Raw genomic sequence first — 24,121 nt, forward strand, 5'->3', positions numbered from 1 at the left:
AGAAATGAAAGAAATCTAACAAAACACAAGTTCAGAGAAACAAAGCTCAGCAGGAGAGTATTTTCATGTTGTTTTGCTTGTTGGGATGGTCACTAATCCGTTCAACAATTCCCATTATATTGAACAGAGAAGGAATCTGATTTAATGGGTATACCCAGAATGAGGATGCTTTCCCATGGAAGTTGTTTTAGATCTTTGATATGTGGGTATAACTGATAACTGACATGAAGAAGGCACTTGGGGAAGCCAAGTCTTAGAAGTTTTTTTTTTTTTTTAAAGATTTTATTCATTTATTTGACAGAGAGAGTGATAGCGAGAGCAGGAACACAAGCAGGGGGAGTGGGAGAGGGAGAAGCAGGCTTCCTGCCGAGCAGGGAGCCCGATGTGGGACTCGAACCCAGGACCCTGGGGCCATGACCTGAGCCGAAGGCAGGCGCCTAACGACTGAGCCACCCAGGCACCCCAAAATATTTGTTTTAAATAGGCTATTTGTGAAACCCGTGTTCTGTGTGACAAGACTTCACAAAACAACCCCTTAAATGGCTCTGTCTCTTTTAGGAACTAGAGTTATCCCCAGTAAATTAATCTAGAAGACATAAGAGCTCTTTAACTTTCAGGCTAATGACAACTAATTAAAGGAGCAGTGGGAACCACCTTCCATTGTTAATTATTTCAGCAATAGAATCTTTCTTATTTGGAAATATTATTGGTATTTCTGTAGAAAGTTACCATTTTCAAATGTAAATATGAACTTATTATTTCCTCCTAAAGCCCTTAAAAGGCTTTGCATATGTCTTAGAATTCACACCTTTATGTTACCTACAAGGTTCTGAGTGTTTCCTTCTACAGCCTAATCTTAGACTCCTCTCTTCCTCTGTCCCAGCTCTCGGGCCCATGATCCTTCTTCCTTCCTGTGGGCAATTGTCGTGGCCTCTGTTGTGGCTGCCTCTGCTTACCCTTTAAGATAACTCCTCCCATCCTTCGGATCCCATTGCTGCTTCTGGCACAACTGTTCTTCTCTTCAGGGTCCTTAGCTCTGCTGGACATTAAACGTTCATCGGTGTGATTTATATGATTGAAGCCTACCTTCTACCCTTGACTGAGGCTCTTAGAAAACAGGGTCCCTGTCTGCTTCGGTTCACTATATCCTCAGTGTCTAGCCCAGGATTCAGCACATAGTAGGTGTTCAGTAACTATGTGTGATAAGAATGAATGAAATGAAAGTATCTGATAATGATAAAACTAGTGGGTTTTGCTGACATTAAAAGGGACAGGTGAAGCCATGCAGCTTTTATTGGGACTTAATACAGTACGTTTGAAGTCAGGAAAATACCACTTGAAACCAGGCTTAGGATCACAGACTTTAGGAAAGTACTGTTCAGTAGAAATGTAATAGGAGCCACATAGGTAATTTAAATGTTTTAGTTGTCATACTTTAAAAAGCAGAAGAAGCTGCTAAAATTAATTTAATAATACATTTGATTTACCCAATATAGTCAAAATATTATTTCAACAAAGAATCTATCTAAGAATTGTCAATGATATATTTTATTTTCTTTTTGTACTAAGACTTCAAAATCTGGTGTGTATTTTACATTTCCAGCCTATCTTAATATGGGCTATCCACATCTCAAATGCCCAAGAGCTACATGTGGCTATATTAGTGCATTTAGGAACATTTTACGTACAAGAGCGTTGGTGGTAAAGCCTTTCAGTGTTTTCAAAAATTAAATTAAAATGTTTGAATTGAAATAAGAAAAGATACTAATCATTTAATCCCAAGTGCCGTGGTCAGAGACCAAGACATTTCTTTCTTTCTTTTTTTTTTTGAAGATTTTATTTATTTGAGAGAGAGAGAGCCCACGAGCAAGAGAGAGTGGGGTGGGGGAGGGGCAGAGGGAGAGGGAGCAAGAACCTCAAGCAGACCCCTTGCTGAGCATGGAGCCCACGCATGGGGCTCGATCCCAGGACCCTGAGACCATGACCTGAGCCGAAATCAAGAGTCAGAAGCTTAACCGACTGAGCCACCCAGGTGCCCAAGAGGCCAATACATTTCTTTTTTTTTTATATATATATTTTATTCATTTATTTAATTGACAGAGAGAGAGAGACAGTGAGAAAGGGAACACAGGCAGGGGGAGTGGGAGAGGGAGAAGCAGGCTTCCCGCCAAGCAGGGAGCCCGATGTGGGGCTCCATCCCAGGACCCCAGAACCATGACCTGAGCCGAAGGCAGCTGCTTAACCAACTGAGGCGCCCTGAGGCCAATATATTTCTGTCCTCCACACGTAGAAACCCTTTTTACAGTGATTCCCTTAAGATGTGACATGCTGAGCCTGGGTATCTAGGAATAAGATACTTATAGGTCTTGGTGCTGCCTAGACATAGAGCACGAAGAAGTGTTGCAGGTCTTCCTTCCGTCCTTCCCTCTGAGGCACGGTAATATGGGAGGGAGCACAGTGTGCCCAGGTTCTCTCCCCTACACGTTTCCCTTTGCTTCCAACAGAGCAGATACCCTGGTGCTGTGTGGGCAGTTTGGGAGGCATAACCGAAGCATGAAGGATGAGAGGCCGCATCGGCTGCAGGTGAAGCTTGGTCACAGCCAGAAGTTTTTCTGCAACCCTGAGAGCTGCCTTTAGGCTCTGATTTGCCAAGCTGTATTCTTTGAGTCTTTCAAATTTGGCTTATTGATTCCAACTTCTTTAAAACTTCTTAACTGTAGCCGTAGTTACCCAGTATCCTCTCTCTCTCCTGCTGCCCTTTCCACTTTTGCCATTCCAGCACTTTCCACAAAGCTGTGCACAAAGTCGACCGACTTTGCATTCTTTAGCACCCGTTTAGGAAGGAAATGGCTGGCACCTCACACTTCCTCCAGCCGTCTATATATATATAGGTATGGGTAACATGAATGCGGAATCATCTTTGTAAGCAACCTACAGCATATACCAGACGTATAGTAATGTAAAAGAAGAAACTGCCGATTCCATTATCCTTTATGCAGAATTAACTCAATATGAGTAGTTAGATTTTAGAGCAAAAAAACTCTAGCCATTTAGTTCGTATGACATGGAAAGAGGTGACGAAGAGTAAAATACCTAGACAGTATTTGCCCTGTGCATAACTAAGGGTGTGAACCCTTTTCATTACTGGTTAACAGTATAAGCCAAACTGAAACTTGTTAAGAAGAGGGCACTCAGGTGGCATTTGTTTTCTGAAGTTTGAAAGAGAGTAACAAGGGGGGTGCGCCTGGGGGGCACAGTTGGTTGAGCACCCAACTCTTGGTTTTGGCTTGGGTCCTGATCTTGGGGTTATGACATTGCACCCTGCATCGGGCTCTGTGCTTAGTGCAGATGGTCTGCTTGAGATTTTCTTTGTCTCTCTGTTCCTGTGTGCCCCTCCCCTGGTGTGCGTGTTCTCTCTCTCTCTCTCTCTCAAATAAATCTTAAAAAAAAAAAAAAAGAAACAAGGTTCTTTCTTGTTTTGGTTGCAACTTGCCTTTAAAATGTTTCTCTTGGTAGATCAGAGATATATAAAAAGCAGCACTTCATATTCAGAGTAACAGATATTCAGAAACTGGATAATACTTGAAAATATAGCTCAACTGTGTTATTCCAGAAACCTGAAGTTAGAGAAGTCTGGGATGGCACTGCAAATATCTGATCGCTGTTCAACCATTGTGCACAGTTACCGAGTTGGCCATCTATGAATGATGGCTTGGACTGCATGATCTCAAAGATTTTTTACAAATCTACATTTCAGCATCTAGGGGTCTTGATTGAGGACACAATGAATGTCAGTATTTTGAGAGCATCGAGGGCAGAAACTATTATATTATTGATTTCTATGCCTGAGGAGTAGATACACTGGGCAGAACTGATACAGATTTCTTGTCCAATTAGATACAATTATCTTTTGAACTAGAGCATCAACAGGGATGAGGCAAGTGCTTTGAAGTAGTTAAGCCATTTGCTTATATGGTCTATTTCATTATGTGACTTACCATCGAAGGTACACAAATAATCTTTTTCACCCATAGTTTGTCACCTTTGGAAGTAACATCCATTTAGTTCTTGACTTATTTTGACAATGACTGAAATTGTAGTTCAGTGAGTGCACAATTGTTGATGTACCTACAAAGCATCATGTAAACAAAAGGTCAGTTAAATGTTAGAGAAAAGCCCAAAGGTAGTTGTAGTTTACTGTCTTAAAATAACATTATTCAGTTAGGTTGTGATTTCTATAACAGTTTCCGTGTATTATAAGATATTTAGGAACCTTAAAATATGTTTGGCTTTATGGGTCCCATTTTGGCTCATAATCCATATGCCTTCTAATTCCCAAACTCTATGACCTTGGGCAAGTCACTTTGCCTCCCTGTGCCTCAAACCCTTCCAAAGGAACTGTAGCTGTCCAAAGTTCATATCTGCAACTAAGATTAAGAGTTTTATTTTCAAGTACATTTAATAGTGAAAGTGACATTTCACTTGTAAGTGAATTGAGTGAAGAGTCCCACAAAAGGGGTGCATGCCATTCATTATCCTTTGTCATGAAATAAATAAACCTTTGCATTCGGTATCCTTTTCTTTCCATAAACATACTTCACTTACTGAAATATCTGAATGAATCCTATGATCTGCTGCTCTCTGACACCGGGCTTTCTCCAGCCTAGTGGAATGTCAGACATATTTTGTTGTTTAAAAATTCTTACGTAAAATCGCCAGTTATTCCTAAATGATCACCGTAACAGTTTGGTATACTATGACTTGTTTTATAAGTGATTTTAGTTTCCTAATGACTTATTTCCCATAGAAGGATTTTTTTCCTCTTTATATTCTGGGGTGTGCTAGAGATGAGTTCCACTAAATATGAAAGGAACCTGTGTCTACTTTCACTCAGGTTAATGGTTTTGAGTTTCATTCATGCTGTTGCATATATCAATAGTCTGTTCTTTTTATTTATTGCTGAGTAATATTCTGTTGTATGGATGTACCACAATTTGCTTATCTATTCACCAAGTGGTGAACATTTCAGTTATAGTTTTTAGTGTTTATGAATAAAGCTGCTATAAATATTTACATATAGGTATTTGCATGGGCATATGTTTTCATTTCTCTTAGGTAGTTCTGGGACACATGTAAGTGTATGCATAACTTCATAAGAAACTGTCAAACTCCTTTCAAAGTGGTTATACTCTGCTGCATCCCCACCAGCAATGTCCGGCAACTCCACTTGCTTTGAGTCCATGCCAACCTTTGATATTAATTGTTTACATATTTATTTTTAATTTTAGCCATCCTACTAGATCCTGATTCACTTGCTATCTCCATAATGATATCTGGGCATCTCTGTGGTCCTGTGAAGCCGTCTTTTCTCTCCTTAGACTGACAGTTATCTAAATGTTTTTACTAAGTCATGCACACTTGCTTATGTGGAATCAGGTTCTCCATCAAGTGGAGCGTAGCTAGGAGTCAGGTGTTCTGAATTGCCTTTTGTCAGCAAGTTGAGTTGGTTGGAACATGATATTAATGACTCAGGATTAATAAAGTTAAGTTTACTTCACTGCAGAGACTGCTCCTATAATCCCATATAACTGCTTCATCTTAGAACCCTTCCTAACAAAGAACTCCAAAGAGAGTAAGCGCTTCAGTGGACATTTTTCATCAGCCGGAGAAAAACCCTAAGCTGCATCTTCAGTTATTATTCAAACAACTCACTAGGAAATAAGGAGAGTCAAGTTGAACAACAACAGGCTAACGGACTTTTAATTGAAATGTCACTTTCACTATTAAACAAAAAAAGCCATTTCTGTGATGTGTGATAAAAGTTGATGGTGTCCTATTTCTTTGTGTGGAATTGCTTTTCTCCCATCACTGACTTAATTTGATTGCACCAGTTTGTCTGCTGTCATGTTTGGGTTCCCTCAGCTGCAAAATATGGATAATGGTAGTCTATGCAATTTAATAATCATGCACCAACATTTGGTCTCTTACAGTCAAGATGAACTAAGAATTTTATTTCCCCCTATAACTTTGGAATAATAAAGTTCAAGGCTTTCTTTCTCATCTGTCTTGTATTTTACAGGTGGCTTGTTTAATATCTTGCATTCTTGTCCTGATAGTCATCTATTCAGTAGGACCTTTGCTTTACTGGCTGCCCATGGTACAGTAGTACTTTTTCATTATCTACTTTTTAACTTTACTTTAAATGAAATCACTGTATATTAAAATGTCTTAGAAGAGTAACCTCAGTGGCCCTACATCTGAAAACCATGTGACAGAAGTAATGATTGAACGGAGCGGGTGGTGGACAGAGACCACATTTGATAGGGAAGGAATGGGAAGGGACCTTGACTGTTTTGTGTTTCTTACACCCATGTGTAAAAATGGCATTGTGGAATTAGATTTATTCTGTGCTTGTTTGGAGGGTGGAACTGGGCAATCTCTGGTATAAGACACAGACTTGGGAAGAATTTTATCAGAACTTGGACTGTTAGAAAAATGTGGGTAGGGCAAGGGAGCAGGGAACAAAATACATCTTGCCACCCATGATATCTTTATACAAAGTGACTCAGAACACCAGTGTGCTTTTCATAAGCCTGGGGCACCAAAGTGACCAAAGTAAGATCCTGGTCTTCAGAGAGCCAAAGACCATCTCATTCCTGTCTTGTTCTAAATCTTCATTCATATAATGAGAATCAGTCATTTCCACAGCAGGATCTTCCAATAATCAAGTTCACTTTTCAAGAGAGTTATAAATATCTTCAGGTGAAACCAGATAATTGGTGTTGAAGGCAATTATAAAGAAATATATAATATAAATATTTAATTTTTTGCAACAAACTTCAGATGGCAGTGGATAATTATTTTAAAGTTAAGAGGACATTCAGCTTTATAACATGCACCCTTATAATTCATTACTTTTCTTTTTTTTCTTTCTTGTATTTTACAATGGCATAAATTTTAGACTGTGATTTTCTAGAATTGATATTATATTCCTAAAGTACAATAATAAGTTCTAAGCAAAATGAATATTGCTTTAAACTTCTAAATGGTGATTGCTTTTCTCTAGTAAGTACTTTAAAAACAAACAAAGACATAAAAATACCTTGGTCATTTTAAAGTCAGATTAAAATCTTTATCTTACTTCTTCACCAACTTATTTCCTGTTTGTAGTGTGTTCTTGCAAGTATTATTGTCGTGGGACTGAAGGGAATGCTAATACAGTTTCGGGACTTAAAAAAATATTGGAATGTGGATAAAATCGATTGGGTAAGTAGAAATTTGACCTAAAATTTCTTTCTTTGGCTTTAACATGTATTGCAAAATCAACTTTAATATATTTATTTGCAGAAAATAGTTTTGCCACTTGAGACTTGTGCACTTCATAAGCTACCATTTATTTTTTTCAAACTCTTAATGAAGGCATTAAAATATAAAATGTCTTTATAAGAAACAGAAATGGAATTTTGTCAAATTTTGATTGATGTGTTGTTTGAGAACTTTTAATGAAATGCTAGCTAATTTGAATGGATCGGGGATTCTCAATTTGCATTATGAATTGATCCTGGAAATGAAGCTCATCAAGGAAGTACACACTAATAGAACAGATATGAAAAACCATCATTAATTGGTAAGAAATGTGTTGCATTAATATAGGTTGAACATATTAACAGTGACCATGTTCCTTCTAAATATAAAGTCTCATGAATTTAGTTTTGAAGGGCTTACATTGAGAGGAGCATTATGTTAATAGAATGTTGCCAGCAAGAGATTAAATTTTACTGAACAATGATCAAGTGTGGCTTCTACTAACAGAAATGTTTAACATACTTCTTCTAGAGAAATGTATCTATGCAGGAACATCCAAAATACTTTCCCTTTCCAGTATGGGTAAAGTATTTCATAAGTACCCTCTGTTTAGCTCTATTATGACATTCACCATATTGAAATGCAGTTATCTATATATTTCCCCTCCTTCAGATTCTTTGCTCAGGATTATTTGTATTTTGTGCCTATTTTCATAATACTTCTCCCAAGGCTCAGTATTACCCTACCAAAGTACAGGGGTGGGTGCCATGGGGAATGCAAAGATAAATAAAGAACTATTTGTCCCCTCCAGACACTTATATTTGTGCAGGAAGCAGACATAGACACATCAACTTATTATGCAAGGCATGATACAATATGACCTGGAAGCAAAAGTACAAGCTTAGTTCTGGGGAAAAAAATGGAGGCTGGAGCATTTAATTTGGACTGGGTCCATATGAAAGAGTCTGACAGCAGAGCTGAAATTTGAACTAACACTTGAAGGAACAGTATTTGATAGGCAGGTCAAAGGGTTAAAATTAGCCAGACTCATGGAGGATCGTGACTTTTTTAAGGTACTATGTGTGAGGTAGCACATGGAAATAGAGAAATTAGAGGATGCAGACTTATTGAACAAGCTATTTGATAACCCTACGATAAAGGTATTTCTAAGGAACTCATTAATTACATAAGAGGGAGCACCTTACCATATTGGAAGGGAAATGATGTCAGGGAAGGCTTCTTCCAGGAATAGATGGGTAGAACCTCTAGTGTGAGGGTGGGAGTAGTAAACAAATGGAGTTGCAAAAGTTAAGAATGAGTTGGACTTGGGAGGTTGCTCATGTCCTATAAAGAAGACTAGACTTCATTCTGAAGGCAGTGAGACATCACCAAAAGGAGAAATAGGAATAAGATTTATGTATCAGAAGGGTCACTTGAGTAATTTGGGGAAGATGGATGAAACTGCTTTAGTAGTCAGCCAAATAAGTGAGGAAGGCCTGGAACACAACTGAGACCAAGAAGTTCAAGAGGAAGAAATACAGTTGAAAAATATTTGAGAGATTGCATTAATTTGTCCTCACCACCAATTCATCATATAAAGTGCATCAGTCTAGAACTACTTCTAAGTTTCTGGTTAGGAACGTCACTGCAGGAAGATGATGTCATTCAGTTATAGAACACAGAAGATTGTTTAAATGCATTTAGTGGTTACCTTTAGGGTTTTTTTTTTCCTTTTAAATACAGATTCTTATTTCCAAGTTACTTATTTCAATTCATCTCTTTGTTTTCTGTATGTCATCATCAAGTAGTTTTTCAAGAAAGGCTTATGTGTTTTATATTCCCTGAGGTGCTGATGGTAAAAATATCTACATGTCAGTTTGTTTTTTTTCCATACTAGAAGGAAGTTATTGGCTGAGTCTAAAATGCTTTCCCACAGGACTTTTGAGACTTGGCACTATCTTCAGGTATTGAGGGATAGGATAGAGAAATCACAGCTCAACATGATTTTTGTTTGTTTGTTTTTTTATGTGAATTAGTTTTTCTGCATGGATGTTCAGTGAAGTTCTTTCTTGCCCATGATGTTTGGTAATAATATCAGAATATTTCCTGGGGTTGAACACCTAGCATCAAGTTTCTATGAGAGTGATGCATCCTTTTGATCTCAGAATTAAGGATTACATACAAAATTTTTCTTCTAATACATCTCTGAGTATTTTTTCAAATCTGTATGTTCTTTTAATGAATTATGTATTTGTTGACTTTATTTTGTCTTTCTTTGTATCTATACATTTTTCTATGATTATTTTTGGGAGCATGTGTGTGGTTTTTCTGGACTATTTACTGTATTTCCGTTATGGATTTCTAGTTGTGATTCTCTCTCTCTCTCTTTTTTTTTTAGCTTTAAATATGGCTTTTATCTCTATAATGTTTTTATTTCCATCCACATTCTTTTCTAAATTCTTCCAGCTTGTTTTTTTAAATCTCTTTCAGTTTTCCTTTTTTAAAATATAGTTTTTCTTCTTTGAATCTTCACATCTATTTTTGAGGGTTTGTGTGTATTTGGGGGGTTATATTGCCTATTACATGTCTAAACCTATCCTCTGTCTTTGTTTTGTTATTTTGTTTCCTTCCCCATTTCTATGAATAAGTCCCTTACTGATTCTTTTATGATTATAATGCATTTTTAGTAGACCTAGTTATTTGCTGAAAAATAATGTGGGGAGGGCAGGAGGTAGGAACTGAGATGGAGCAGTCCACAGCTCTGATTTAGGTATATCACTGGAAGATTTGTCTTGTTGAAACAAAACCTCACAGTCACAGGCTCTCTTATGACCTGACACTTGCTGTCTTCTCTCCCTTCTTCATGTTGCTTCATCTCTGTCAGTCTCCTTTTTAGGAAGCTAGGTTGTAAGTGAGACAACTGGCATTTCATTTTACTGCTCTTCTTTCTATGGTATAAAATAGGTATCATATGGGTACATTTCCTTCTTCTGTGGTGGCCCACCATTCCCCCAGGAACTTAGAACTCTTTTTTTTTTAAGATTTTATTTATTTATTTGATAGAGAGAGACACAGCGAGAGAGGGAACACAAGCAGGGGGAGTGGGAGAGGGAGAAGCAGGCCTCCCGCCGAGCAGGGAGCCCCATGTGGGGCTCGATCCTAGAGCCCTGAGATCATGACCTGAGCCGAAGGCAGACGCTTAACGACTGAGCCACCCTGGCGCCCCAGAACTTAGAACTCTTATCAGAAAATTATGATATAGATTTTTAAAAACTGTGACATTCATGAAGAAATCTGTAATTGATTGAAATTTGAGGGTAAATATGTTGGCTTCCAGTGTCCTCCTTGATATCTTACAAATGTCACAGTATTTGGGAAATCTACACCATATTTTGTAGTTAGGAGCTGTGACCATGTTCTTGTTTCATTGAACCTGGGTTTTCCTCCCTATATATTCATTTTTTATATTGTTTTGGATGGATTTCAATAGAAGGTAGTAGAGTAAAAGTGCCTTTAATATCCTATCTAAATCTATACTTAAAAAGGTAATCCTAGCAGCAGTATAGCAAATGGCTTACAGTGCTGATAACAAAAGCAGGTAATTAAATAGGAGCCTGTCAGAATAGTCTAGGCAAGCCATAGTAAAGTGTGAACTAGGGCATTCTCAATGAATTGAGAAGGGGGTATGGTTTGAGATGTTTTTTAAATTAATAGTTGATAGGAAATGATTGGACAAGTAGATGAAAAAAGAGAAATAGTAAATATAATTCCACCGTTTCTGATTGTAGTGTTTTAAAGAATATTAGTGTTAAAACTGAGAGAGAACATTGAAGGAAGGGGAGATTTTGGGGTGAAGTTAATGAGTTTGCATTTGAGTTTGAAGATACTGGCAGACAGTTTGAAAAATGGTTTAATACCTCAGACTTGGTAGTATCCTATATAGAGATGATAGTTGAAAATTTGGAGTAAATAGTATGGTGTGGGCAAAAAGAATGGTTGAGAAAGATGACATGGATCTAACAGATGAATGATGGTTGAATGAGGTGTTGGGTTTAGCCTGACAAAGCCTCCTAAGGTTGAAGTGGACAGGTCTTTCTTAGTTGCTAAGGAATTCAACAGTGAGAAGCCATGGATGATTGGGATACAATCTGGGCATAGCATTTATAGTGAGAATAGTGCACAGACTTTTTTGGATATAGGTTATATTACCCAGTAGACAGAATATGTCCAGATTACTCAATAGATAGAATATACCTAAAATATCGTGGAAGTGAAGTTACCAAAGATGTGTATATATGTAAAATAATTTGAAGGTTGAAAGTTTAAAAAAATCATATAAGCAGTCATCACATGAAAAGTTAGAAATTTTTATTTCTTTAAATTGTTTATAGTTTAATAATGATTCCACTTTGAACTGTAGATCAAAACCCTGTCTGAGGTAATGAGGAAATAGGAATCCAAAATGGAGACCATGGGCTCAGAGCTGAGTTTGAGTAACTGAGCAGTGGGAATAGAATTCACATCTACAGAAATATAATGTATATCAATCACCAGAACAGATCGGGAAGAGGTGAAGTGATTTGAGTAGCTGCTCAAATGTGTAAGGGTTTATGTGTTTATGTATTTCCTACTTGAGGTCAGCCTTGGGGTTAGCTTGTGTTTAGGGGCTGTGAGTGCTAATAGAGGATGGATCAAGTGGGAACACAAATTAAAAAAAATAGGAGCCTGGGAGTTAACAAATTCCTTATAACTGTGACAACCAACATTTGGATCTTTAATAGAAATTGTTACAGAATAGTGTTGGGACTTACTCTAACCAATAGAACTGTTTACTGGCTATGTTGTTAATTTACATTTGATATTTTTTTCAAAGCTATAAATGTAGCCCCAGGAAATAACTAAGCATTGTGAATCCAACTTACAATAGATGATGTTGTGGGAGAGTAAATATGCTTTAAAAATAGAACCAGATGGTACCAAAATTTTTGGTTGCTCTGATGAATCATGGCCTCTGGGCTCTGTGGTTTTTTTAAATGGCAGGAACCAGGATCCTCAATTCCCTATGCTATATTGAAACATGGAGGTTGGCCATGAGGAATTGGACTTATAAAGCTTTATTAATATTTTATTATTATTCTGCCACACCCGAGCAGGTTCCATCAGCATTAAGGGATGAGTAAGAAACAAAGCAATCATGGCAAGTTGACGTAATGATCAAAAACTTGCAGCCTTATTTTGTATGTGATGAAGCATAATGTAATACATTAGAGAGGAAAAATTACACCATATACATATAAAAGACTCAAATAATTGTCTTTTTGCCTGAATAGAGGAAAACATCTGCGTGTCTAACCTATGAGATGACAGGCTGAGGATGATGTCCTAATAAGTCCTAACTTAGCATTACGTTTCTTGGTGATAGATCTGAACATGAGAACACTTAAAATATATTTTCTCTTTTTAGTCCAGAATGTTTGTTTCTTCTATATCAAAAGGAATTTTATAGATAAAAATCCCTCCATTTGCTTCCAAGGGCTTAGCTTTTCAAAATAGCCCATCATGAAGAACCACTCAAGCTCCATTTAGATAAATAATACAAAGGAGAAGCATTTTGAGTAAAAAATGCTATTTAGAGACATTTGCTTCAAACTTCTCACCCCGCCCCACAAAAATCTGTGCTATCTTCAGATTATAGAGAAGTTTCTAACTTTTTCATTTGCATCTGAAATTGAATTAGGTTGTTGAAGATGTTTTAAAGTTCTAATATAGCCATCTGGATAGAAAGAAATCAACTGAGAATTGTATGCATAGGTAAAGTGATGCAAATAATTTGGAGAAAAGAGAGAGCTTGAACATTTTGTTGGTCTACTATTTGATAAATGCAGGATATTGTGTTTAGAAAATATCACCTTCTGGATTTCACAAATTATTTTGTTTTTAAAGATTTTTTTTTTGCCAACAATAAGAAATGTCAACTATAATACAATATTTTGTGATAGATTGTCATTTCAGGTGGTGGACAAAACTGTAATAGCGTTGGAATCCTAACTAAAGGAGAAAAAATTTTCTTGCCATCTTTTGAAATATTCCCAAGGCCTAAGTTGGCCCAGATTTTTCAGCTTTCACAATTTCATAAGAAGTCGCCCCTTGCAAATAAAATTATAACAATCTCTATAGTGGCTGATCTAAAAGTGGCATTGGTAGTGTTAGATTCAGTCATTTTAACCATTAACTATTTATAGATCTGAAAGGAAGTGTTGTTGGGAATTGAACTAAGGGCTGGCAATTTCTAGAAATGAAAGAAGGTGCCTTTTCCCCACCTTTTCTGCTGGGAGTCCGATGGGACCAGGATTTGTTTCTCTGTTCCCGGGCTTCTGTTCACCACTTTAAAAATAATCTATTCTTGCTGAGAGATTTGGTCATAGGAATGTTGTAGAATAAGGTTGTGAGGAATTTGGCAATCATGAGAAAGATGGGAATTACCAAAGGGCTCGCATCTTCTATTTCCTCTTTCTCTTCCAGGGCATCTGGGTCACTACATATGTATTTACGATATGCTTTGCTGCCAACGTGGGGTTGCTGTTCGGTGTGGTCTGTACCTTAGCTATCGTAATCGGTCGCTTCCCGAGGTAAGATCTTACTTAAATGCTGTCTATTTTGACACAACAGCAAAGTAAATGGTATTGCCAGTTACTTTTATTTCTGTGGAATATTTAGTGCGACGCTCATGTTTTAGTTGGTATCAGAGAATTAGAGATGAAAAGAAAACGTTTATCTACATATGATATATAACTATATATATATATAAAACAATATAACAATATTGGTCTTAATGAAGAAAAATATCTTGTCCACACTATAAAGTAGAATATATAAAATCTATCAAAGTAAATAAATTAACCCATAGCCATACACTGTGTCACGGAGTTGTTTCTTTTTTAAATCAAGTGAAGGGGATATATTATCCAATGGCTACATAAAATCTAATCATTTAGAAATTTAAATAACTTCAGTAAATTTAATTTTTCAGAAGCCAGATTTATATATATATGTATATATATATATATAAATTTCTTCTAGATAATTTATTGAAGAACTCTAGATAATTAATTGAAGATTTCTATTGAACATCTGTAAACCATTCCCCTATTTTGACCAGTTATTTTTCTATTTTCTGGGTGTTCATCATCTGATAATGCTTCTACTCATTTCTCATCCTTCCCTTGAAATTCTTTGTGAAATAATATACTTCAAAAAATTTTAAGTTTTACCTCTGTAGAGTCTATAAAGAGATTTCTGTAGAAATCTATCTGTGTAGATTCATCAGTATCTGGTCCTGTCTTGCCATTGATACCCTCTTTACTTCTTTTTCCCCTAAAAGAAGATTTTCCCAAACACTATACACTCTCTTATAACTCTTTTGGTCAATCTACCTCTTGTGGCTTGGACATATGGGGCTCTGGGAACCCAGATGAGGTAAATTGTATTTATTAATCTCTACTTAGATGTCTCCAGTGTTATTGTCTATTCCCAAGGATCCCAGAGAAATACAGATTTACCAATGTTTTATGAACAAATGGGATGTAGGATTTTAACCATTACAGATAAGTTCTAATTGTTAAGATAAAATGACATCCTTTTTACATTTTCATTGTTAATGTAGTGATTAGGAAATGCCATTTTATTTTTGATCCGACTGAATTCTAGGGCAAAGACTCTGAGTATAAAAAACATGAAAGAAATGGAATTGAAAGTGAAGACAGAAACGGATGGCGTAAGTTTAGTTTTCTTTTCTTTTGTGTAATTATTAACAATTTTTGTAATTCAGATAGTTTTAAGGTATCATAAGTAGATAAAGTATGATTTTAAATTCATTATAATTTTATTTTTAATTGGCATGAACTTTCAATGGTATATGTGACCACCATACATGTGGCAGTTGACATGCAACAGATAAACAGAACAACAACAAGAATATTGTATTAGCATTCAGCTAAGATGATAGCACAGTTCATAGAACTACAGCTCACAGTGGAATCATGGTCCAGATTAGTTCAGGCATTTGGAAACCTCTTTTCCATTCGCTAAGTTGCATAAAATAGTCAAACTAGACCAATAGTCTATTCCAAATTAAATGATGGAAGAAGATAGGAGAGAAGGGAATAAAGCAAGGTTGGATCATGGTATTGCTTTTATTTATTTAATACAATTAGATTGTATTATTAGCAGAGGTTAATTAAGTCCAATGGTTATGGAATGCCAATAGGATTGGTTTCTTGCACAGTGGACATCTTTTTAAAGGAAACAGCTTATGGAAATTGTCTTGCCCTGTTCATGCTTGGGCAGGCCAATTGTGTTTGAGTTCTAGTTTCTTATTCTGAAGGATGACCAAAACAAGTTTAAAGTGAGGCAAGAAAATGTTGACTTAAATATTTTGCCAATTTAAAAAAATTGCCCTCACTTTGAACCTGCTTTGTAAATGTTTGGCTAACCGTTTTTTGTTTTCGTTTTTTTGTCTATCATATTTACTTGTTTCAGTACCTCATGATTGCCTTCAGAACAAAGAGAACTGGCCTCCCACCAGAAGGACCAATTGTCAGGGTATTTCTGAGTAGATTGGAAGTAGGAAGTAGCATCAGGAGTCCTTCTGTGACACACAGGGAAATGGCGCACATATTTACACATGCACATGCACGTGTGCAGGTGTGTGTGTGTGTTTAAATTGAAAAATAATTAGCATACACTATTGTATTAGATTCAAGTATACAACATAGTGATCAGTATTTATATACATTATGGCTTGTGTTTTTAATAAGTGAGAAAAAGTTTGCTTCATAGAGAGCAACTAGAGTCCAGAGCCCTAAGAGTGTCCCAGGCTCAAGATTTCCACTAGTGATGCCTTTCTTTTCTTTCTTTAAATTTTCCATGAGAATTTAGTGCTCACACAAAGTCCCAGACTGGCTTTTGGGCCCCTAGAAGCCTCTGTGTATCCAACCTACACATACAGCTATGCACATTACCCTTGACATTTGTGGCTTGGAAACAGAATTCCAGTTTGACCATTTTTCAGCTTAAAGATTATTCAGAAGAATAAATTCTATCTAATCCGTTCCTTCTTTTCAGGCTAAATATATGGGCAAGTGAATGAGGGGATTTGTAGGAAGATAAAAATGCCAAAATTCACCCATGTTTTTAAACACTAGTTCCAGTGTAGTCACATAACTGAATTAGTAACTGTGTCACACGGAAATGTTAATTTTCTTAGAACTTTACATTTCACTAATTATTTAATGTTTTGTATTAAAAATAAGAGGGAAAGAAAGCTCAGAGCAAGATTTGAATGTGAGTTGTTAGGTGGAGTTTTTAGTCAACTTCAAGCAAGGCAGTGGTCCACCACTCCCCTCCTCCATTCATGCTCTCCCACCTTCTTCACATGAAACACACATCCTCGACTTGGGAGACCTGTTTTGGGGTGAATTCAGCCCCATTGAGAATTTCTTTTCTGACACAATTTGAATCTTTATTCCTAAACAAATACTTGTTTTTTAAAAAAGTTAACTTAAAATATTGGCCCAATCATGTGGTATGATTGGTGGGTTGATCTTAGATGTGGGGCTTTTTTTTTTTCTAAAGATATTATTTATTTATTTGACAGAGAGAGAGAGCAGAGAGAGAGAGAGCGAACAAGCAGGGAGAGCACCAGAGGTAGAGGGAGAAGCAGGCTCTCCGCTGAGCAGGGAACCCGATGTGGGTCTCGATCCCAGGACCCTGGGATCATGACCTGAGCTGAAGGCAGACGTTTAACGACTGAGCTACTCAGGTGTTCCTGATGTGGGGGCTTTGTGATAACTAAATATGACAGGCCCAAGAATTGTTTTATTTTTGGTTTGTAAGAGATTTACACTTTTTAAAAAAGTTTTTATTTTGGGACACCTGGGTGGCTCCGTCGTTAAGCGTCTGCCTTCAGCTCAGGTCGTGATCCCAGGGTCCTGGGATCGAGCCCCACATCGGGCTCCCTGCTCCGCAGGGAAGCCTGCTTCTCCCCTCCTTCTCCCCCTGCTTGTGTTCCCTCTCTCGCTATGTCTCTCTCTGTCAAATAAATAAATACAATCTTTAAAAAAAAAAAGTTTTTATTTTAATTCCAGTGAGTTAACGTACAGTGTTATATTAGTTTCAGGTGTACAATATAGTGATTCAGCAATTCCATACATCACCTGGTGCTTGTTACCAGTGCTCTCCTTAATCCCCATCACCTATTTAACCCACCTCCACTACCCTCCTCCCTTCTGGTAACCATCAGTTTCTTCTCTATAATTAAGAGTCTGTTTCTTGTTTTGTCTTTCTCTGTAAGAGGTTTACTCTTGATTAAAAGTTAATTTGATAATGTAAGGTTTTTGTTTTCTGGAATTGTTTATTTGTAGCAAATCTCACTTTCTAGAGTTTAATCAGTTGTGTAGCCATAGAAATGTTTTGAGATTATGTAGTTTAAAAAAAAAATGTACCTACGTTGGGGCACCTGGGTGGCTCAGTTGTTAAGTGACTGCCTTTGGCTCAGGTCATGATCCCAGAGTCCTGGGATCGAGCGCCCCATCGGGCTCTCTGCTCCACAGGGAGCCTGCTTCTTCCTCTCCCACTCCCCCTGCTTGTGTTCCCTCTCTCGCTGTGTCTCTGTCAAATAAATAAATGAAATCTTAAAAAAAAAATGAAGTGGAAGTCATATAGCCAGTTGATAACCACTCTTTAAAAAAATATGTACCTACTTTAAAAGATGAGGAAGCTGAGAATAATACCTAATATTTTCTTTCTTTTATCTTTCTTTCTCTGCCTGTATGCTTCACTATTCCATGGGTTTCCTCTTCTATGCAAGTACTAAAGCCTGAAGGAGTATTGCTTTATTTAGTTGGTAAGGAGTTATTTCATAGAACTTACTATCTTCTCCATTTCTAGGTCAGCCCCTGCCCCAAAGGTCATGGAGAGCATGATTTCAGTTGCATACCACCAATTGGTGCCAGGAAGACCTGGGCAATGGCCAAAGCAGGCTCCTTTTGTTTGGAAGCTTTTTCTTTTCCCTTCCTGCATCTCTTACCTGCATCCTGGCAATCTGGTGTAACCTAGGCCTGCCCAAAGTGAAACCACATTCCCCATGCTACCTCTTGGTTTCTTACTCCTAATTAGGACTTATCGGTCACTTGTAAGGTTATAATTCCAGCCAAAAGAAAGCTATGTCATTATGAGGTAAATGACTGAGAGTTGACCCTTTAGGACATTTTCATTAAAAAATGCTGATGGTCAAGTGAATGAATTTTTGATTTCTAGATTGTATGGAAGACATACTTATGGGAGGACAGGGCTTCCTGGTACTCTCTGGATATCCTAAGATGTTGCCATCCCCAAATCAGTAGGAGTAAGGGCCATTTCCTGAAAAGATGCAGGCTCATCTCCTAGTTATTAATGTTTTTTAGTAAAGAGGAAGTACATATTTTTCCTAAGAAGCATGATAGTATGTTAGGTTCTCCAAATAAGTTTTAATAATGACACCCTTGGCTAAGAGATTTCTTCCATCATTGAGTGACATTTGTATTTGTAAGTTTAGACTCTTTGGGTAGAGTTATCCTCTTTTATTTCATTCAGAACTCTGAATTTATTCCTATTCTCCTCCAAAAGGAAACCCTGCGGCAGGTGAAAATTATCTCAATAAATAACCCACTTGTTTTCCTGAATGCAAAGAAGTTTCATACTGATCTAATGAACATAATCCAAAAAGAAAATGTGAGCAACCAGCTACTGGATGATATCAGCAAGGTAGGATCAGCTAGTTCATGATTATAATAATGTACTACAAATAACCTTATATCGTGATACTAAGATATGAATCATGAAATATAATACATTATTAGAGTGCTTGGAAACCTCTCCTTCAGCAAAGCCTTCTATTGTATTATACTTTTCATTTGGTTTTTGTAGTTATTTTTTAGGTAATCACTCCCATTCATTCATTCATTCATTCACTCAGCATATATCTAGTGGACATGTGTACTATATACTATAACCCTGAGAAGAATAAATAAGACAAATCATTTAGCTTAAAGGACCTTTTTACGAAAAGAGTCCAATCCAAATCTAAAAGAGATAGAATATGATAAATGACTTCAGAGAAGCATAAACTATTGCCATCATTATAACATTATTATAAAAAACTAGCATTCTTTATCTCCACAAGTTATCTTCATTAACAGAGATATCAACTGTGCATCATGTTGATTGTATGTAAATAAGCTATCTGTGATTATTTGAATCCTTAAGCCCTTAAGCATGGACTTTGGAGCTAAGCTGCCTGGGTTTGCCATTGATGAGCTGTGGGAACTTAACTGAGTTATTAAACCTTTTGTGATTCAGTTTCCTGGTCTATAATCAGGATGATTAAATGAGTTAATATATGCAAGGATACTTGCAAGAATATCTGGCCTACTCAATATTATAAAATCTTAACTAATATTAGTTTGAGCACAAGTAGTACCCTCTCCATGAAGCTTTCCATGACTACTTCAGATTACAATTCAGAGTGTGTATTATCCCCAGTCACTCAGGTACATAGGAAGTATTGACTCTCCCATTTCTAGCATCTCAGGAACTGTCCAGTAACACATTCCTGTTCCTTGCAGCTTTATGCTTCTACCTCTGGGCCTCATACTAATCCACACCATAGAGGCCATAAACACAGGATCAGATATATTATTTGCTGGGCTCAGTGCAAAATGAAAAGGTGAGGTTCCTTGTTCAACAATTACTGAGAATTTCAAGATGGCATTAGCAGAGCATTAAACCAAGTAGGGGACCCTTCTAAGCATGGGACTCTGTATGACTACACAGGTTGCAAGCCTACAAGACTGACCCAGCCTGTATATCTCCAGCCCTGTGTTTTCCTCTCACTATACTTTTTAGGATGCCACTTTCAGCAGATTATTAGGAACCCCACCTGTAATTTTGGGTTGAGAAGCACTTGCACTCATGCCAAAGATGGACATCATTCCTAGTTGTTCAAGTTGGATACAAGGCCTCTTTCTTTTACAAAGCCATGCTTACTTTATAGCAGTGTTTAGCTCTATTATGAGATAGGCAGGTTCTTGTGGCTGACGTAGGCTCACAACCGCCACACACAGTAATATTGTGGGAAAATTTGTCCACAATTCCAAATAATCTAATTAACCCATAAGAAACTTGCAGTTTTATTTTACCAAAATGTAAATTTACTTCTTGAAATGATATGCTTCTTTGTAGGCTTTATCATGTCTAGTAGGGTATCTGACATGAATATTGTTATAACCAGTTGTTTATTGATAGTTGATAGTATTTTCCTTAGAATATTTTCCTGCAAGACTAAGGTTGTTCCAGCGTCTTTTCAGAAATTGAAAATTGGCATATCTTGTAGCATTCAAGTCAGAAATAAACCTCATTAATGCAGCCTTCTGGGAGGAGGTTCCACATATATGATTTCACCTACTTGGGACTTAAGAAATTTGAGTCTAATAGTCAAGTAGAGTTCATTGAATCTAGGTTATTGGTACATAATGACATCCAAAGGGATTCTTTAACTCAGAACTCTATGGTGGTGAGAAAGGATTTCTTGAGAGTATGTTTCACTATAATGAGAATAATGCAAATATTGTATGTATTTACAGACTGTGAGTTTTAAAGGATACACTAAGGATTCACATGGTAATCTGGAAGCTCTGCTGTCTGAGGAACCATAGATAAACCTTTATTCAGAATGGTTACATGGATGGTCTTGAGTAGCATGGGTGCTCTTTGGGACATCTCATCTTATTCTTATCATACACTGTGTCTGGGATATCTACTTCTTGTTTTAAGACCCATGCTTGTTCCAATTTCAGTTTTAGAGTAAGGAGTCTGCATCAGTTAATTTCTGCCACAGCTTTACCTACTTTCATTGCACTCTGCACAGTGGTCCACAGTTCTGTCTTAAACTGGGGTGCTCTGCTGGGGCCTTGGTCTTCTCTCCCAGCTGCATTTTCAGCAGATGGCCGTGATGGACGGGCATTTAAAACACCCTAGGGCAAGAAGAATCACACTGTATTCAAAACACAAACTGATAAAGGACTTCCTGTTTTGTGTTACTGTGACAATATATTTCTTACATGTCATCATTAAATATCTTCCTGAATGTAGAAGCTTAGAAGGATCTCAGGGTGCTAGTGTTTATTGAATTCATGTTCATTATTATATAGGTTATATATAGATACTCATATAATAATCACCATTTTGTGAACTCACTTTGCAAAGGAAGTTTCAATCTGCTGTTTATCCAAAATTTTCTTTTGCTCAGACCAGGTATTTTTTTAAATAGACTTTAGTTTTTGGAACAGTTTTAGACATACAAAAAAAAATGAAAAGTGTTAGTACAGAGAGTTCCTATACACCCTTGCACCATACAGTTTTTGCTGTTATTAACACCTTGGGTTAGTGCGACATATTTGTTACAATCAATGGTACATTATCATTAACTAAAGTTCATGCTTTATTCGGATTTCTTTAGTTTTATTGAGTGTCCTTTTTCTGTTCCAGGATTCCATCCAGGATATCACATTATATTTAGTTGTCCTGTCTCCTTAGATTCTGCTTCACTGTGACAGTGTCCCAGACTTTTCTTTTTCATTGACCTTGACAGTTTTGAGTAGTTATTGGTCAGGTATTTTGTGGAATATCCTTCTATTGGAATTTATCATGGTAAGATAAGGGTGTAGCAGCCCACAGGTAAAGAGTGTGGAGTTGTGCTTCAACTCCTTGAGGGTGGAGTATCTACATAAATTATTGCACAGATTTCAGACAAGATTAAAGATAAGAGGAGGGAAAAGAAACTCACATTCATTGAATGTCTCTCAAGGACGAGTCCCTTTAATTAGGCTAACTTAATCATCACCAGCCCCATGATGTAAGTGGTATTACCTGAATGCTACAAAAAAGGAAGATTGAGACTTAGAAATGTAAAATTACCTGGTGGAAATACAGCTGATAACTGTCAGAGCCAGAATTAAAGTATATAAGCTGCACCACTGGGTATCTGGAAGAGAAAATAGATGTTCTCTAGTCAGTCTTTAAGATGAAACTGATGTGATGTCTTGGAGAAGTGGTATAATGTAGGGCTTGGGAACATGAGGGTCTGAATGGAAAAGCATGAGCTTTGGTTTTAGCTGAGGTTCTTACTAGCTTTGTGACTTCGGTGAAGTTATTTAACCTTTCCAATCTTTAGCTACCTCTTATGGAAAATGAGATTAGTAAATTCATAGGATTTTTCTGAATCAAATAATTAACAGAGTCCTTGGTATATAGCAAGTAGTCAAAAATATCAATTACTATCATCATCATCAACATTTGAGAAGTAGATAGCATGTGATCTCATTAGAGGCATCAATTATTATCAATTTCAAAGAACTTTAATTGTAGGATGCAGTGTTATTTTCATTTTCTAGCATTTCCATAAATCGGACTGTTTCCCAGGCATTTTCATGGAGCTGCAGGTGAACAGTTCACTTTCATATAATATGAAATATATGGTCAATGACTCTCTCAGAGAATGTTGTGTTAATGAGGTTAATTTCTGATTGGATACACTACATGAAAACAGATGCAAATGTTTAATTCGTGATCAAAAGTCAAAACAAACAGTCTTGCAGAAAATGTTTTAAACAAGATAGTCTGACTTGGGAATGTATGTTATTTACTGAGCTACTTAGAACCAATGGTCATTTTATTATTTCAATGTGTTGTATTTATCATTCTGAGAAAAAAAGACTAGTGAAAAATAATATTTCAAGCCTAATTTTTTAATTATTTATGGAGAAAAGAAAGATGTGCTGTTTTCAAGAACAGAGGTGAATTTTTATATTATTCTTTATATTCATTTTCATTTCAGTGTGAACAAAACACGTTGCTGAATTCTCTATCCAATGGCAACTGCAATGGTGAGTTAGCTTAAAAAAAAAAAAATCTAAGTGTCCTGACTGAATATAGACCAGAGAATAAGTCCTCTTTCCTCTTCCTGCCATTCTGCCTCCCTCTACTGTCCTCATCTTCCTTCTCTCTCTGCTCCACCTCTCCCTCCCACTGTCCTCCTCCTTCTTTCCCTGTTCTGCCCTTCTCCCCCCTCCTCCTCCTATTTCTACTTCTCTCTTCCTCCTTTCTCCTCTGTCTTCTCTCTCCCTCATTCCTCCTTCTGCTCCCCTTCCCTCTTTTCCTCCTTCCCTTCCTTCTCCTCCTCCATCTCACCTACTGCTCTCTTTTAGAAGCAAATTTAAGTAAAAGGTATAGACTTACACAGGATGAAGTGTAAAACTTTATTACAAGGTATTAAAAATACTTGCAATTAAAAAAATACTTGGAATCCTTATATCAGATAAATTAGATTTTAAACCAAAGACTGTAATAAGAGATGAGGAAGGACACTATATCATACTTAAAGGATCTATCCAACAAGAAGATCTAACAATTGTAAATATCTATGCCCCTAACATGGGAGCAGCCAATTATATAAGGCAATTAATAACAAAAGCAAAGAAACACATCAACAACAATACAATAATAGTGGGGGACTTTAACACGCCCCTCACTGAAATGGACAGATCGTCTAAGCAAAAGATCAACAAGGAAATAAAGACTTTAAATGACACACTGGACCAAATGGACTTCACAGACATATTCAGAACATTCCACCCCAAAGCAACGGAATACACATTCTTCTCTAGTGCCCATGGAACATTCTCCAGAATAGATCACATCCTAGGTCATAAATCAGGTCTCA

The 24,121-nt window shown here is 36.9% G+C and overlaps 1 protein-coding gene across 1 annotated transcript in view; it reads left to right on the forward strand.

Moving 5' to 3' along the window:
• Positions 1-24,121, forward strand: part of SLC26A7 (solute carrier family 26 member 7) — a 109,350-nt gene that overhangs the window by 71,100 nt on the left and 14,129 nt on the right. Inside the window, exons 10-15 of the mRNA XM_006742779.3 lie at positions 6,080-6,157; positions 7,171-7,266; positions 13,828-13,934; positions 15,013-15,079; positions 18,970-19,107; positions 23,237-23,285. Of these exons, the coding sequence (XP_006742842.2) occupies positions 6,080-6,157; positions 7,171-7,266; positions 13,828-13,934; positions 15,013-15,079; positions 18,970-19,107; positions 23,237-23,285 (535 nt within the window). The remainder of the gene's footprint in view (positions 1-6,079; positions 6,158-7,170; positions 7,267-13,827; positions 13,935-15,012; positions 15,080-18,969; positions 19,108-23,236; positions 23,286-24,121) is intronic.

Source organism: Leptonychotes weddellii, chromosome 4 (genome assembly GCF_054177405.1).
Source record: "Leptonychotes weddellii isolate Sample4059 chromosome 4, ASM5417740v2, whole genome shotgun sequence".
Classification (NCBI taxonomy): domain Eukaryota; kingdom Metazoa; phylum Chordata; class Mammalia; order Carnivora; family Phocidae; genus Leptonychotes; species Leptonychotes weddellii.